The sequence below is a fragment of the Onychomys torridus genome, chromosome 8, assembly GCF_903995425.1.
Source record: "Onychomys torridus chromosome 8, mOncTor1.1, whole genome shotgun sequence".
In the NCBI taxonomy this organism is placed as follows: Eukaryota; Metazoa; Chordata; class Mammalia; order Rodentia; family Cricetidae; genus Onychomys; species Onychomys torridus.
The window spans coordinates 38443088-38460088 of record NC_050450.1 but is presented as its reverse complement, the minus strand read 5'-3'; the positions used below and the strand labels follow the sequence as shown (position 1 = coordinate 38460088).

At 49.3% G+C, this 17001-nt stretch overlaps 1 protein-coding gene across 2 annotated transcripts in view; it reads right to left on the bottom strand.

The window, feature by feature from the left end:
* Nucleotides 1-10781, bottom strand: part of Tbc1d9b (TBC1 domain family member 9B) — a 42053-nt gene extending 31272 nt beyond the window's left edge. For both annotated transcript variants that reach the window (XM_036195943.1, XM_036195944.1), the window contains exons 1-3: nucleotides 10590-10781; nucleotides 5947-6057; nucleotides 770-888 (exon numbers count right to left, since the gene is read on the bottom strand). In XM_036195943.1, the coding sequence (XP_036051836.1) occupies nucleotides 770-888; nucleotides 5947-6057; nucleotides 10590-10707 (348 nt within the window). In that variant the 5' untranslated portion in view covers nucleotides 10708-10781. The remainder of the gene's footprint in view (nucleotides 1-769; nucleotides 889-5946; nucleotides 6058-10589) is intronic.
* Nucleotides 10782-17001: the final 6220 nt, after the last annotated feature.

The following is a 17001-nucleotide window of genomic DNA, read 5'->3' as shown; positions in this document are numbered from 1 at the left end:
AGGCCAGCTAAGGCACGGGCTCCACAGGTGTGTGGGTCAGCTTTCTGTTAGTCTGACAAACACCCAAGATAATCAGTGTAAAAGGAAGGCAGGCTTATTTTTATTTGGCCTGATGGATCCAGAATTTTCAGTCGAAGAGGCCTGTCCACCTCGTGATGACCAAGAAGCAAAGGACGTAGAAAGGACTAGGGTTCCAGTACCCCCATTCAAGGGCACATCTCCATCCGCCTATCCTTCCCTGAGTTCCTACCTCCTATATCTTCCAGTAAGACTGAGGCTGAGAAGCAAGAGTCAACCCACAGCCTTGGGGGACACTCAAGATCCCAATGAGAACAATGGACAATCACTTCCACGGCCCTTTCAACCATCAGAGAATGAGAGGCCACTTCAGTGTAGTGTCCGTCTTGTGAAATGGAACAGAATCTGCACCAGGTTGTCTAACAATGAGACAGTTCTGTTTTTGGAATCTGCAGGGCACTAGTTCTAGAACCCCCAGAAGCACATGAATCCTTGTATGTTCAAATTTCTTCTATAAAAGGGCAGGGTTTGTACACAGCCTGTGCCCACTCCTGCATGCTTCAGCTCATCTTATATTCTGCTGTATTGCTTAGGAAAGACTGGCAACAGAAGTCTTTTTATGTCCAGCACAGATGTAATTCTTTTCCCCAAGTATTTCTGACTCACAGTTGACCCCACAGAAGCACAGCTCACAGATATGGAGCATCAACTGTGTGCGTCCACTCCCACCCCGCAACAACAGGAGCCTTACGTGTATCTTGCCCTTGACGAAGGTGGTGATGTCTTCCTCGCTGTCGAAGATGGAGAGTGTCTGAAGCAAGTTGTTTTCCAGCCATTCCCAGTGTTTGGTGATCTCTTTGCGGGAAGAGCCTAGTTCAGTAAGGGCAGATGAAATCATGAGGTCTCAAGACTCAAAGCGGAGGGAGGGGTGTGCCCCAAGTTCTCTACTGGAGGGACCACGGTCTTCAATACAGACGAACCATTCCTGCTTAAACTCCCTATTACAACAGAGGCCATAAACACTGAAAGCCAGAACTACAGAGCTCTTCCTCCCCTGGCGCCAAGGGGGACATCCAGCTCTGCATCCCTGTCCTTCTGGAGACAATCTACATGGCCACAAGCTTGTGAACTCATCAAGCTTCTTTGACACATGGTTACTGCCCGCCTTGTCACCACCTCCTGCTGGCCTCCTCCAAACCCCAGTCTGTCTGAGCACCGTAGGTCCATTGGAAGTGGGCAGCCTTGGAGAAGGCAGCTTAGTGCTACTCCCAAAGGCTGACCGTCTGCTCCCATCAAGGATTTAGAAGAGCAGCCCCAGGAGGCAAAGCAAATACCTAACCTGGAAAACCTTTCAGAATGGATGGCTATGAGGAAGGGAGGAGGGAGCACCCTATATGCTCAGCCGTGCGAGGGCGGAGCAGTCCATGGATCTTGGCAGGAAAAGCAACCATGCCCACACACTATGGCCTATGTACCAGAGGATAGAACCTAGGGTGTTGTGGGAAAATGCTTCACTACTGAGCCACACCCCCAGCCCCCGAAGAAGACACCTTTTTCTAATTGGCAACATTCTTGTAGCAGCTGAGCAGGTGACCCTGACCCATCCCAGGGTGGCCTGGTGGTCCCCGCCCCTCCCCCCACAGTCCTGCTGTGGGCGGCCCGGATGGCCTCTGTTAGGGATGGTTTGGCTGTTTATTCAAGCAGCTCACTAACCAGACAAGCAATTCCACTGAATGGAGCCTCTCCCTGACGGCCTCTCCCTGACGGCCTCGGGAGGAAGGACGTCCACACGAGCTCAAGTACTAGACAGCTTAGTCACACGGGAGACCTGTCTCCCCACAAGCCCCTGTGGTCCCCATTTTCCTTTCCTGGGTTTTCTTTGTATTTATTTCTCTTGTGGCCTCCTCCTCCTGGTGCAAGGAGACCAGGCTCTGGTTGGTAGAAACGGATTTCTTTCTGCCTTTTTCTGGTTTTGGCCAAGAACCCACATTCAAATTCAGAAGTTAAATTGACATATGATAGAACTCGGTGTCATTTCTTTCTATTTTTCCTTTTGGTTTTTCGAGACAGGGTTTCTCTGTGTAACAGCCCTGGCTGTCGTGGAACTAGCTCTGTAGCCCAGGCTGGCCTTGAACTTGCATGTACCACCACTGCCTGGCTCATTTTTTTTTTTTTTTTTTTTAAAAAAACCTTATTTTATTTTTGTTTTTTAAGACAGGGTTTCCTTGTGTAGCCCTGGCTGTCCTGGAACTCCCTCTGTAGACCAGGCTGCCTGCCTCTGCCTCCTAAATGCTGGGATTAAAGGCATGTGCCACCACTGGCCGGATTTATTTTATGTGCATAAATGTTTTGCCTGCATGTATGTGCCCTGCCTGTATGCCCTCAGAGGTCAGAAGAGGGGGTTGGATTTCCTGGAATTGGAGTTTTGGATGGCTGTGAGCCACCATGTGGGTGCTGGGAACCAAACCAGGATCCTCTGCAAGAGCAGCAGGTGCTCTAACCACTGAGCAATCTCTCCATCCCCCAGGATCATTTTTTTCTTTTTTTTTTTTTACAAACATTCCCAGCAACCTTAGGTAGATGAAACTGCCATTCTGTCAGTCTGCCTCTGTTTGTATTTTAACTGTAAATGTTTACATATACATTTAGTTAAAGGAAATTCACTCATTTAGTGTTAAAGCCACAAACCTCTGTCAGGTGCTGGGGATAAAAAGAATGCAGTGGCTAATTAGATTATTGAGTGTCACCCCTGTTTTCAGAACTATCCCCGGCTCTCACTTCATTTCTCCTAGGACCCCTTAGAGATGCCTTACTGTGTCAAGCTGAGGCACAGAGAATTTCACCCAGCAAGCCCAGGCTGACTGGCTCCCATCTGACAGGGCACACTTCTGTATAAAAGCAGCGGGACAGCCAGATCAAGCCCAATGAGTAGGAAAAGTGGGTGTGTGGGTCTGAGGAATCCGGGGAGGTGGTGTCTCGGTGAGCACTCAACACAGAAGGGACACTCTGCCCAGAAGCCAGCAGAGGGCCGGTGGGGAAACCACAGGCTCTGCAGGTGTGTGGCTTGTCTGAATACCAGGTCCCAGCTGGGGAGGAGTCTAGGAATGGAGGTGGGCAGATTCTGGACATCCTGAATACCAAGGGGAGAGACTGGTATTCAATGGACAGGTTCCAGCAGGACATCTGGGCTTGGCAAGCTGCTTCAGAGACAGACCCCAGACAGTGGGTGAGGGACACAGGTGAGACCAGGGCAGGGATGGCATCTGATGTGGGAGGAAAGATAAAGGGGGTACGTGTGAACCAAGGACTAGGGTTCTGCAGTATGGCCAGGACTGTTTTCAGCATCAGGCCCCACTGTACTGAAGGGCCGTCATCCCTCCCCACTCTCCTCTTCCCTACCCTGCTGCTGCCCTTGGTACCATGGCCTTTCTGTATGCTCCTTGAGAAAGGACACACTGAGGCAGAGATGACACTCGTCAGGGCCCGTGTTAAGTAATCTGTTGGGTGGGAAGATGGCTCAGTGGGTAAGAGCTCTAGGTATGCAAGCCGAATGGCCTGAGTTTGATCCCCTGAAGCCATGCAAAGAGCTGGCCTGAGGGCATGCATCTGGAACCCTAGCACTCCTTGAGAGACGGACGGACGGGAGGCAGAGATAGGAAGACCGATTACCTGACAGCTCCTGGGCCAGCTGGTCCGGTGCACACAGCATGTGTTCATACACATATATGAACACACACTAAATTAACTTTTCTGAAAAAGTCACTTGTCTCCCTGTGACCAAGGCACATAAGTTTCCCAGAGCCCACTTGGGAGCCTCCAAGGAACCTCTATCTCCCAAAGGTAAGGTAATCCTTGTAGCCTCCTGGTACCCACTGTGGGCCTAAAAACCAGGAGATCTGGAGTCTTGCTGGGTTTCTCCACTTGGCCTTGGGCACACTGACCTCTCCATGTCACACTGTTCACTTGCTCAGCAGACACAGGTCACTGCTGTTCAGGGTGCTAAGGAGGAAGAAAGACAGTAATGCCCGAGGCAGAGGCACTATTTCCAGGATGCCACCAGCCGGCGCTTTTAATCCCTTGATCCTCCAACCTCCACCCTGAAGCTGGGACCCAATTTCAAGGGCTGCACACTTCCCTGCTGTGCTGAGGCTTCAACCCAGGGTCTCACACATGCTAGGCAACTGCTGTACCACTGACCCACACTTCTAGTCCTTCATGCTTGATTTATTTACTTATTTAGAGATAGGGTTTCTCTGTGTAGTCCTGGATGTCCTAGAACTCGCTCTGTAGACCAGGCTGGCCTTGAACTCAGAGATACACCTGCCTCTGCCTTCTGAGTACTGGGATTAAAGGCAGTGTGCCACCACTGCCTGGCTTTTATTTTTTTGAAACAAGGTTTCATGTTGCTGGCCTTGAACTTGCTACAGGACCAAGGATGACAGAATTCCTGATCCTCCTTCCTGAACCTCTCAAGTGCTGGGATTATAGGTGTGTAGCACCTTATGTGGTGCTAGGGACCAAATGCAGGGATTCATGATGCTAGACCAGCACTCCACCAAACTACACCCTTAGCTCCTATTTATTCATTTTAAGATAGAGGCTTGCTAAATCACTCCAGCTGGTCTCAAACTCATGATCCTCATACCAGAACCTAAGATTATAGGCATGTACCATCACAGCTGGCTGAGGTCCACAAACGTTATAGACCTGTTATCTTTTCCCAGGCCACCAAGGAATACCAGGATCCTGCAGGACGGTAATAGCATGGCTTATAACCAAAGAGGTGTCTGCTGACACAGGAGTAGGTATCTGGGGCCTGAACTGCCAGTCTGTAATGCTAGACAGGTTACTGGATTGCTCTGGATCACGGTTTTCTCATCTTCAAAACAGAGGGGACTGAAGTACCTGTGAGGAGGTTCAGGTGAGTGCTTGCCACTCAGGAAGTGATGTCTGAACACCGGAGCTACTTCAGAATGACTGGCCCACACTGACCGTCCTCTTGAACAGGCAGGCGTAGGTGGGCTCACCTCATCTAACCTGAACACAGCAGCTACAGCAGATTCCCATCACTCACAGTGGATATATGCTACAAGGTCCCTCAAACACTGAATTAGAGACTCAACCATTATCCCAGGCTAAAGGCAAGATGAAGATCTCAATGTTTCATCACCCCACCAATATAAGACTTTCTCTCAGGTGTTTTTCTATTTGAAGATGCTTTGCACTGAACTGGACGGATAGCACCGGGGTTCACCCCTGAGCAAGCGTCTCCAAGGCTCTTTCTGAGAGGGGCACCCCAATCCTCTGCAAGCTTTGCCAAGGTTCTTTCTGAGAGGGGCACCCCACAGAGGAGGCACTGCTTTGCCCCTTTCTATGGGGTTCATCCTCATCAGCGAAATCAACACAAAACAAAAAGATGGGAAAACATTGGGTTGGGGATTTAGCTCAGTGGTAGAGCGCTTGCCTAGCAAGTGCAAGGCGCTGGGTTCAATCCTCAGCTCCAAAAAAAAAAAAAAGATGGGAAAACATGTCACCCCACAGAATGAAAGGATCTTGTTTCCAGTAGAGGCCAAAATGAGAAGGCCAAGAGGTGTCATGACCCCCACATCAGGTGAGGACCCAAGCTATCATGTGAGCCAAATTTCTTACCACATGTGTAAGACTATCAAAATGCTAGTTGTATCACCGAGGAGGCTACATGTGAATATGAGTAAGAAATGGAATCTGAAAATGCTCACTCTTCAAACTCTGAGGCCCAACTGTATCTCCCTGAGACAAGGTGGAAGAGAAAACATGGGCTCTAGTGAGTCCAAGCCTAAGGCCCTCTGAATGAGGGGCATGGCGGGGCTCCGGGTAGACCTCATCCCACAAGAATGCAGGCTTCCTGTCCCTCCCTCCCAGTGTGAACTCATGACTCAGGGCACTTACCACATGCCACCGTCCAATAGACCTGTGAGTCCTGGGTCTGGTGCAGGATGCGGTAAGGGGCCACACGGGCGCTGGAGTCCAGGACCACATCCAGGGTGCCCACGAGAAGACCTGTGGGCAGGGCAGAGAGAGGTGGAAGGTGAGAGCCCTGGAGGCCAGGCCTGGCCTAAGACAGCTCACACAGCACCACGTCAGGAAGACCTAGCCTTGGCAGGGCTGCAGAGCCGGACCTCTTACTCCTCACAGGCTTCCTGCCAAAACTTCCCTCCTGTGTCTGCTGGAAGCATCTGTCATTCACTTGGCTCAGAAATACTTGCAGTAGAGGACTTACTAAGTAGATCAGTCTGGCCTTGAACTCATAAACATCTGTCTGCCTCTGTTTCCCAAGTGCTGGGGTTAAAGGTTTGTGTCAACCGTCCTGGGCTGCAGTAGATGTTTAATAGGACTCAAAGCTCATACATACCATTCTGGGAGGCTCTTTTGCAGAAAAATACAAAATATAGGTTTTGTTTATTTATTTATGGCCATGGTCTCAAGAATCCCAGGCTGGCCTCAAACTCGTAGCCAAGGATGACTGAACTGATCCTTCTGCCCTAACCTCCCCTAGTGTTGGCTTTATACAAATGTGCCACTAGGCCTGCTTTATGTGGTGATGGGGCTGGAACCCTCTACCAACTGAGTTGTATCCTCAGCCCCCAAATTAGGTGTTAAGACAAACAATTTCTAATAACTTTTTGTATGTGCTTTGGTGTTTTGCCATGGGTGTCGGGTCCCCTGAAACTGGAATTATAGACAGTTGTGAGCTGCCATATGGTGCCGGGAATTGAACCAGGGTCCTCTGGAATAGTCAGTGCTCTTAACCATTAAGCCATCTCTCCAGCCCTGACATTTCTTTAATTGTGTGTGTGTGTATCTGTATCAAACCCAGGGTTTACACATGCTAGGCAGGCGTCCTAGCATGGACCTATAACTCCAGCTAAATATTTTCTTTAAAATGAGAAAAAATGGCCAGGCGGTGGTAGCGCCCGCCTTTAATCCTAGCACTCAGGAGGCAGAGCCAGGCGGATCTCTGTGAGTTCGAGGCCAGCCTGGGCTACCAAGTGAGTTCCAGGAAAGGTGCAAAGCTACACAGAGAAACCCTGTCTTGAAACCTGCCCCCCCCAAAAAAAAAGAAAAAAAATGTTACAAACTAAAATAACAAAGAAAAATACCACAGATAAAATAACAAAGAAAAATCCAGGAAAATAGCAGTATCTTGTTTTGTTTGCTTTTTGAGACAAGGTCTGTGTTGTCCAGGCTAGTCTTGAACCCATGACCCTCCCACCTCTCATGAGTTCTGGGATCACCAGTGGTCACTCTACCTGGCTTACACAATTTACCTTTTATAATTAATATTTATCACTACTCCACAGGGGCACTTGTGTGTCCTGGCACACACGAGGAGGTGGTTTTCTCCCTCCACCACGGGATCTGGGGATTGAACTCATGTCTCCAGGCCTACTCAGCAAGCACGTTTACCCTCTGAGCCATCTTGTTGTCCCTAAACAATCTTTTAAGTAACTACCAGATAATCTCTTAAGAATGGCCTTTCCAGGCTGGTGGTGGTGCACGCCTTTAATCCCAGCACTCGGGAGGCAGAGCCAGGCGGATCTCTGTGAGTTCGAGGCCAGCCTGGGCTACAGAGAAAGATCCAGGACAGGCACCAAAACTACACAGAGAAACCCTGTCTCGAAAAACAAAAAGAAAGGGCCTTCCCTCCAGTGTGGGCGAGAACTCTGGTTCCTCACAGAGCAAGGACATTGTAACATCTCCCATATCAACCCCAGGGGACAATGTAGACATTTCCCCCACACTTGTCATCTTACTTTGCAATTCTGGATGCTTGGGCAGCCTTCAGAGTCATGACTGAACAGGACAAGGAAACATGTTTTAGAATCATCAGATTTTTGAAAGACATTTTTTTTTCTGGAACTGAAGCATTTTCGGGTATTTCAAGTTCTCCTTACCACGTACCCTTTGGCCCGATGATACACTTTGTGGCGGGGCTCTTGGTCATCATTTCCTGGCAAATCGGCAGGAAACCCCTATCTTCTGCCACTGTCCGCCTGATCCACTCTTCTTGATTACTTAAATAATGAAGTAATCAAAAAACCCTGCCCGTTGTTCCTGCCTGAAATTTCTTCCTTCCTTTTCAAGGAACGGCTGCCTCTGGTGAGATCACACACTGCTGCCATCTTCTTGGCACACAAAACAATTTCTATTAGTTTTATTATTCATCTTTAATACTTTTGTTACCTACCATTTTTCATCAGACCCCCTCATCTTTTATAAATGCGATGGATGGTTACAAAATAGACACATCCAAACACATGATTTCTCACCTGTTTTACTGACATGTTAACAAAAAGTCACTCTAATTGCAGTTAGGGATCTAGGGAGATGGTTCAGTTGGTAAAAATGCCTACTCTGTAAGCAGGAGGATCTGAGCTTGGATCCCTAGCACCCACATAAAGATGGGCGTGGCAGCTTGCATCTGTAACTTTCACGCTGGGAGCAGAGTGGAGACAGACCACTGGAATTCTCTGGCCAGCAAACCGTCTCAAAACACAAGTTGGAGGAGAACTAGAGAAGTAGATACCTACATCAACTTCTGGCCCCAGCACACACATGTGTGGGCTCCTGCAGGCACGTGTGCACACACTCACATCCAGACAAAAAAGTATATACATTGCAGTTAAATGGCGTAGGATTTTAATCTCAACACCCAGGAAGCAGAGGCAGGCTGATCTCTGTGAATTTAAGACCAGCCTGGTCTATGTAGCAAGTTCCAGGCCTGCCAAAGTTAAATAGTGAGACTATCTCAAAAACAAAAGAAAAAGGCACAGTCAAGCCTTTCCAGCGTTTGGAGTAAACTTTTCAGTGTTCTCGTCGAGGTTTTTCTTCTGGTCTTGGGAACATTTCAGAGTCTCTGGATAAATGACTGGCATGGCCATACTGCAGGACCTGAAACCTTTGTAACCTGCTGACCTCACATCCACTCTTTAATGAGAAGTCCAGGCTGGCAAGTTATTTTTTAAAATTATTCTCCCCCCCCTCCCCCCCCTTTTTTGAGACAAGGTTTCTCTATGGAGCCCTGGATGTCCTGGAACTCACTTTGTAGACCAGGCTGGCTTTGAACTCAGAGATCCACCTGCCTCTGCCTCCCATGTACCACCATGGCTGGCTTATCTCATTCTTTTTCTATGTATTGGTGTTGTGTCTGTCTGTCTGTCTGTCTGCACTGGTGGCTATGGAGGCCTGAAGAGGGTATTGGATATCCTCTAGAACTGGTATAACTGACAGCTGTGAGTCACGATGTGGGTGCTGGGATTTGAACCTGGGTCCTACAGCCCTTAACCCCCGATCCATCTCTCCAGCCCGGGCTGGCAGGTTTTGAAAAGAGGCTTGGATAAACCTGCCTTACTGCTGGATCTCTCTTAAGGAGACAGGGCTCAGGAGGTGGTGACATCTGGGATGGCTGACAATTTTGGCTCAATGGGATTTGGAGGAGATCATAGAATGGCTGGGGCAGTACTTTGGAAGCTCAGCCTTGGGGGACACAGACAGGTGAATGATGTGACTTGTCACACGGTGCCCTGTGTTCCTCAGTGGCCTTGTGGCAGCTTCCAAGGTTGGTCATTGGGCTGTCCAGGACAGCTGCTACCAAACTGTCCATAAACACTGGGTCCTGGAGGCAAATCCAGCACCACCTCCAGTAATCTCCAGATCCTTTGGGAAGGAGCCTGACTGTGGAAGAGAACACGGAGTTTTCTTGGAAAAGGTACAGTCCCTTCCACACTAAGAAGTGTGTGGTTCTTGAGTACCTGGCAGCTGATGGCACCTATGAGAAGCTTCCAACTGCATCTGGCAGGACTGCTCAGCTGCCACACTGAAAATCGGGGCATTTCACAGGAAATTCGCTTTATATACTGAAGGAGCTGGCACCCAGAAGGCTCCACTGGAATCTCCTGCAGGGCCAGACCTGTTCCTGTAATACTTGACAGGCCCTGGAGCACAAGAGGCTTTGAGCAAATCCTGCTCAGTAGATTCCCACAATCCCATATGTCACACAACGTCAGAGACACCCACTCCAGCTGCTTCTATGTGAGTGGTGGTGCCCAGACACCCAAGGGGCACCTGGGCTAGCTCAGGGGGACACTTCATATAGACTGATAATTATGCAAAAACGAGCCTTGGGTCAGGCGCTCTGATGGCACCAAGTGAAGAGAAGCCGGAGGAAGGGGACCAGAGGTCAGGGCATTTTTGATCTTCCTAAAGAGACAATTTTTCAGTGAACTGGGAGTAAGGAAGGGGGCAAAAGGAAATGTGTGTTTATTGCCACTTGGATCCTCAGAGGAACTTGGAGAAACTGAGGCATAGGGCGAGCTGGGGGACACTGCGCGCTTCTGGCTGCTAAGTTCCTCTGCGGGAGTGTGCCTACCTCTCCTGGAGGCCACTGTTGCCCTCCCCGTGCCGCCCGTCCCGGGACGGTCCTCCCCGCCCGCCCTCCGACCCCTCGCGCCGCTGCGCGTGCCCGCTGGCCGCGTCCTGCTGCCCCGCCAGGCCCGGGTGCCCGCAGGCCCGGCCGCCCGCGCCCCGCTCACCCGTGAGGCCGCCGCCCTTGCCGTGGCCCCGGCGCCGCTGCAGCACAAAGAAAGGGTTGGCCCGCTCCGTCACCCACAGCGCGTTGGCCACCAGCACCTCCTCCGGCGCGAGCCACATCGCGCGGCCGCTCGCACCGGGCCAGAGCCCGCGAGGCGGAAGCGCGCGCCGCTGCCGCTGCGCCCGAGCCGAGCCGAGCCGAGCCGAGCCGAACGGCCGGGGCGGGGTCGAGATGCCGGCCCGGACGCCGGCTCCCCCTGGCGGCCGCGCTCGCTCACAGCGCCGCCCTCCGTGGCCTCCCCTGGCCTCTCGGTCCCGCCCCGCCCCGCCCCGCCCCGCCCCGCCCCGCCCCGCCCCGCCCCGCCCCGCCCCGCCCCGCCCCCGCTGTCCAGTTTGTGGGGGGGATCACATGCTCTCGGCCGACTGTGCAGCCGTTCATGTTGCAAAGCGCGTCTGGGGCAGGGTTAGCAGCTCCTGCTCAGCCTCGGAATTCTGACGCCGAAGTCTAAGGTTGGAGTCCTCAAGAGCCCGGTTGTCAGGAAGCTCTGGAGGCAGCTGGTGTCCTTGGAAATAAGTGCTCCCACCCCATCTGACAGATGGGTTGGGGTGGCCTTGAGGCTGGAATCACCATTGGGTTCATTTTTGCGTAAGCAGGCCGTGCGGTGGTCTAGGAGCGCAGAGCCCTGCTCTTCCCTCTCCTGGCCGGAGGGCGGCGATCACTCACAGTGCAAATCCTCCTTCAGATCCCAGCCTAGGGTTCCTGCCACTGAACACAGGGAGCAAAATTAGCGACCATGGGCTCTGTCAGCTAGAGCCCGGCGAAGCAATTAGGAACAAGACAGTTTCTGACTCAAAGGGGCTCTGGCCTCCGCATGGACAACAAGTGTAACCCATAGTTATTTTGGCCAAGGCTAGGGAGACAGCTGTATGAGGCGTCTCATCATGTCACCTGGATGTAGCAGGAGGATGAAAAGAAGGACTCATTCTGGGAGGTTTGAGCTAGTTTTAAGGGTTTTCTTCCAAATAAGGTCTTTAATATTTCTGCATTTCAGGGCAATCACTAATTCCATGTGTAGCTGTGGATGGTCTCAGAAGCTTTGATGCCCCTGCCTCCATCAACCTGGCTTACGTGGTGCCGGGGATGTAACCAGAGAACTTCATACGTACATGCGAACAGCGTCCGCAGCCCCTTGTGTTGGGTTCTGTCGCTGGCATTCAAGGGTCTTGGGTGTGGCAGATCTAATGGGTGACAGCCAGAGTGAATGAACAGTCTTCTGAAATGCAGCCCGTGACTCAGTCAGCTTTCAAGATAAGGAGGCTTAAGACTCTGAAGCACAATGTATTCAGATTTATCCGACAGAGTACACAGCAGTCCGTCATCCTGTTTGTCCATCCTATCACTACATGGGGCAGTGAGTGTGAGCCACATGTGAAAACTCATCGTCTGGCAATACTACATTTGTAGTCTATCATATCAGTGTGTTCTAATAATAGGAAAGTGGAGTTTTGGAAGCATATGCCACTGTGCTCTCTGGAGAATTCTACACTCAAGAATCCGGAAGTAAGCCAGGCGTGGTGGCTTTACCCCAGGACTTGGGAGGCAGAGGCAGGTGTATGTCTGAGACCAGTCTGGTCTTCATAGCAAGTTTCAGGACTTCCAGGGCTGCACAGAGAGATCCTGTCTCAAAAGAATAAAGAATAAAAAATAAAAAACAGGCCGGGCGGTGGTGGTGCACACCTTTAATCCCAGCACTCGGGAGGCAGAGGCAGGATGATCTCTGTGAGTTCGAGGCCAGCCTGGGCTACAGAGTGAGTTCCAGGAAAGGCGAAAAGCTACACGGAGAAACCCTGTCTCGGAAAACCAAAAATAAATAAAATAAAATAAAATAAAATAAAAAACAGAATTTGCAAGTAGGGGGTTGGAGAGCTGGCTCAGCAAAAGATGGGAGTCCAGCTCCAGGGGATCTGGTACCCTCTTCTGGCTGCTGACAGCAACAGCAACAACAGCACACACCACACACACACACACACACACACACACACACACACACACACACACCACAGTTTTGAGCATGTATACTTGTGTGCATTCACACACACAGAATTAAAAGTAAATCTATAAAAAATTAATAGTAAAAAGAACTTGGGAGTACTTGAGGACCAGTGAGATGCCCGAGTTTGACCCCAGAACCCACACGGTGGGAGAGACACAGCTCCTGCAAGTGGTCCTTTCACCTCTACACACACACACATGCAGTCTAAAAATGACGTGGAAGTACTCGTTAGCACGGTGCAGTGCAGTAAAGGGTTATCTATCCTTATTTTAGAGGTTGTATACTTTAGTATACTCGAGAGCCCAAAGACTGAAATGTCATCAACTGATGGATAAACAAATGTGGCATATCCCTCCATTCAATATAAGCCATTGACATGCGATGACACATGGATCTTGGGCATCTGAGGCTGACTGTTGGCATTGCCTATGTCTCTGCAGATCTCACATGATCCTGGGTGCTGCTGCTGACCCAGAGACCAGTCTGTAAGGAGGCTATCCCCCTTTTTTGTTTTGGATTTTTCAAGACAGGGTTTCTCTGTGTAGCCCTGGCTGTCCTGGAACTCGCTTTGTAGACCAGGCTGGCCTCAAATTCACAAGAGATCTACCGGCCTCTGCCTCCCGAGTGCTGGGATTAGAGGGGTGCACCACCACACATGGCCTAGGACTATATAAGGAAAATAATACTTGTTGAGCACTGAATATATGCTATGAAATATAGGGAAAAAAAACCCTACGTCTTTTTTCTATTTTCTATTCTATAGAATTTACCTCATTGGTAAAAATGCAAAATTCAGGATTTGATAGGTTCACAGGGTTTAGCAGTCAGCAACATTGTCTAATTTCAAAACTTCATCGTTCTGAATAGAAATCACAGTTACTTCCCATCTTTCTCTTCCTTGGTCCCTGGTAATCACCAATCTGCTTTTGCCTTCATGACCTTCCTATTCTGGGTATTTTGTGTAAATGGAAATATCTGTCCCATTATGTTTGGTTTCCTCACTATCACACGTCCAAGGCCCACCCATGTTGTAGCACGTCAGTGACATTTTTTATGGCTGGATATTGCACGGTTGGGATAGGCCTTTGTTTACCTTTCAGTCTTTCAGATCTTGATACTGTTATCACCACAGGCACTGTGCATATCTTTTAAAAGATTCCTGCTTTGTGTGTGTTTGAGTATATGGCGTATATATGTGTAGGTGTGCATGTCCATATGTGTGTAGAAGCCAGAAGAGGGAGCTGGGTCTTCTTCTCTATACTCACTACCTATTTCTTTGAGGCAGGGGCCTTTCCTTGATTTTGAGGCTTCTGTTTTCTCAGATAGGCTGGAAATTAGAAGTTCCATTGATCCTCTTGTCTCTGACCCCCCAAACTGGGGTACAAGTGTGCTCAGTGTGCCTGTCTTGTTACATGAGGTCTGTAATCTCCAATTTCTATGAGTAGCAAATGCTCTTACTGCTGAGCCATCTCTCAGGCCCTGTGTACAAGTTTTGGATGAAAGTATTTTTTAATTCTTTTGGGTATGATAAGAACCAATAAGATAATATTAAGAGCTATATTCTCTCTTCCTTCCTTTTCTTTTTTCTTTTTCTCTCTTTCCTTTCTTTTTTCTTTCCTTTCTTGCTTTTTTCTTCCTTTTTTTTTTTTTTTTGAGATATCCTCTGTCTATCCTGGAACTCCTTATGTAGACTAGGCTGATCTTGAACTAACATAGATCCACTTGTCTTCACTTCTTCAGCTGGAATTAAAGGTGTGTACCACTACACCCAGCCTTGACTTTTTTTATATTCAAAAACTTTAGATTTTACTTTTTTGTTTTATGTTTATGGGTGTTTTGCCTGCATGTATGTCTGTACACCACGTGTATGCCTAGTACCTGTGGGGGCCAGAAGAGGTAGTTGGATCCCCTAAAACTGGAGTTACAGATGTTGTAAGCCACCATGTGGGTGCTGGGAACTGAACCCTGTTCTTTGGGAGAGCAGCCAGTGCTCTTAACCACTGACCTGTCTCTCCAGCCCCTGAGAGGCAGGCTTCTGAGCAACCACTGAACTCTTATTTATTTATTTATTTTTTAGGCTGAGGATGGAACCCAGGGCCTTGCACTTGCTAGGCAAGCGCTCTACCACTGAGCTAAATGCCCGACCCCGAACTCTTTTTCAAAGCAGCTGTAGTATTTGGTGTTCTTGCAGTGTGTTGGAGTTCGTCTGCATGGTTTGACACTCATCTAACCATTTCCAGAGTGTGTGAGGTCATTGTAGTTTGGATTCTCTTTTCCCTACCATGTTCTTTAGCCAGTCTGTGTTTTCTGTCACTTACAACCCCTGAGAGTATTCCACATGACACAAACAGCTTTTTCCAGCAGGTTTTTATTGAAACGATATTAGCAAATTCCACACATACAGGTGTACACTATTGGCATAGAGGTACATGCCAGACAATTTCACTACTTAATTATACTTACATCAGCCATGTGGACCTAGGAATTGTGCTGCCCATTTTCAGGGGTTGGCAGATCTGGTTGTCAAGAAATCAGTTCACATTGTATTTGCAGGTGTCTGTTCTTGACAGGGTAACCCCCTATAGGCTAACAAGCAACTTTGCTTCTCGACTCCTCGATGTGTGCTCTTTCTGGCACAAGCTGTCCACTGGTGGAAGAAATTCAAGTGCATAGTTTCCCCCTTACCCCTCAAGGGGCCCCACCTTGTCATCTGCTCTGGGAGTATTCCTCACCCCAAGTTACCTGTGCTAAGGTTAGAAAAATAGTTTGTATGCCATCCTCTGAGATGTTGTGCATAGTCAGCAGGAACCCAGAACAAGTGGGGGCTCTTTAAATAACCCAGATATGAAAGGGGTGACGTCAGTGCTTTCTATGAGTGTAAAAGCTACTAAGTCGAGAAAACTGTGACACAGGGGCTAGGACTGAACCTGAGGCCTCTCCTTCTACAGCTGCAGTATATGACTATGAGACAGGGTTTTCTCCACCCCACACCCACATCACCTCCCAGCTTGGACTCTTTTCTGTTTCTGTAAACAACACTGGTCCAGTTTCCTTGGAAGAGGCATGGCCACTCAAGAGTCCATCTCATTCCCATGCTGGATGAAGCCCAAGCCAAGACAGCTGTATTCTAACTGGGACAGCAAGCCAGCCAGGGCTGCCAGGAAGATGGCATGTGTCATTGTGGCTACCCCCAAAGGTCTAGGCATGGGAGCCGGCCATATCTAGTAACTGAGGCATAAAGCATGGGTGGCAGTTGGCAGATGTAGCTTGCTTACTTGATGGGAAAAATATGGCTTGGGATGTCACATTTTACCCAACCCTCCTACATTTTTTAGAAGAAATATTTTGGTTCAATGCCTTCCAGTCATTAGAAAAGTCCTTTATATCATAATGTAAATACATTTAGACTTATTTGTAGATGAAGGGTAATTCCAAAAGCAGTTAGAATTCATGTTCTGTTGGGTTAAATTTGTAAAAATGTAGCTTAGTACAATGTTAACTGTTGCCAGTGGCTGGAAAAAGGTGTGTAGAAACAGGTGAGGGTCGCTGATAGGAAGAGGGGCCTGATGAAAGGCCACAGCAGGATTGCTGGTGGCCAACATGTATGTCCCTTTCCCAGGCATACACCTGACCAGCAAGTGGAGTTAAGGGGACTGGAGAGACACGAGTCACATCAGCATCAAATGTTCCAGGGATGCTGAGAGGTGAGGGCATGGAGGGTCCACTACAGGGGGAGGCGGGCAGCTTGGCAGATCCAACTTTCCTCAGGAGGGGAATGAGGGCAGTTTGTAAATCGCTAACTGCTGACTGAGGCCTCCATCTTCAGCTCCGGCCATCACCAATGCTTCTGAGAAAAATCTCTTTTAGGCTGTGAGGTGGGGTCTGGGCTGCCTCAGTCCTGTCTCAAAGAGTCAATAGGAGGAAACTGAGTGATCCCGGGGCAGAGGCCCTAGTTATTCTGGCGGCAATGAATCCTCCTCAAAGTTCAATACTTGGGTTGCACAAAGTTCAAAGCCTTTTGCCATATGTTTCTTCTTTTTTCTCAAGCCAGAGTGAAGAAAGCATGAAAAAAAAAGTGTAACCTATGGAGGACCACAGGAGAGTGATCAGGGATGGGCAGCTTCCACGGGGGCCTTTTTAGAGCTCTAAGAACCATGTCTGTAATGCAGAAATGTCACCCTTCTAGCAGCTGAAGCTGACAGCCCCCTCTGCCTCTACAGTCGCTGTAGGCTGGTGGAGTCACAGCTCTGGTGACTGCTTTGATTCCAGGCCTGCTGGCCCACCTAGCCTGTCTTCCTCAAAGGTCAGTTTTCTGGGATCACTGGTAAATAAGAGTGGGACCTATGAACCCTGCTGGAGC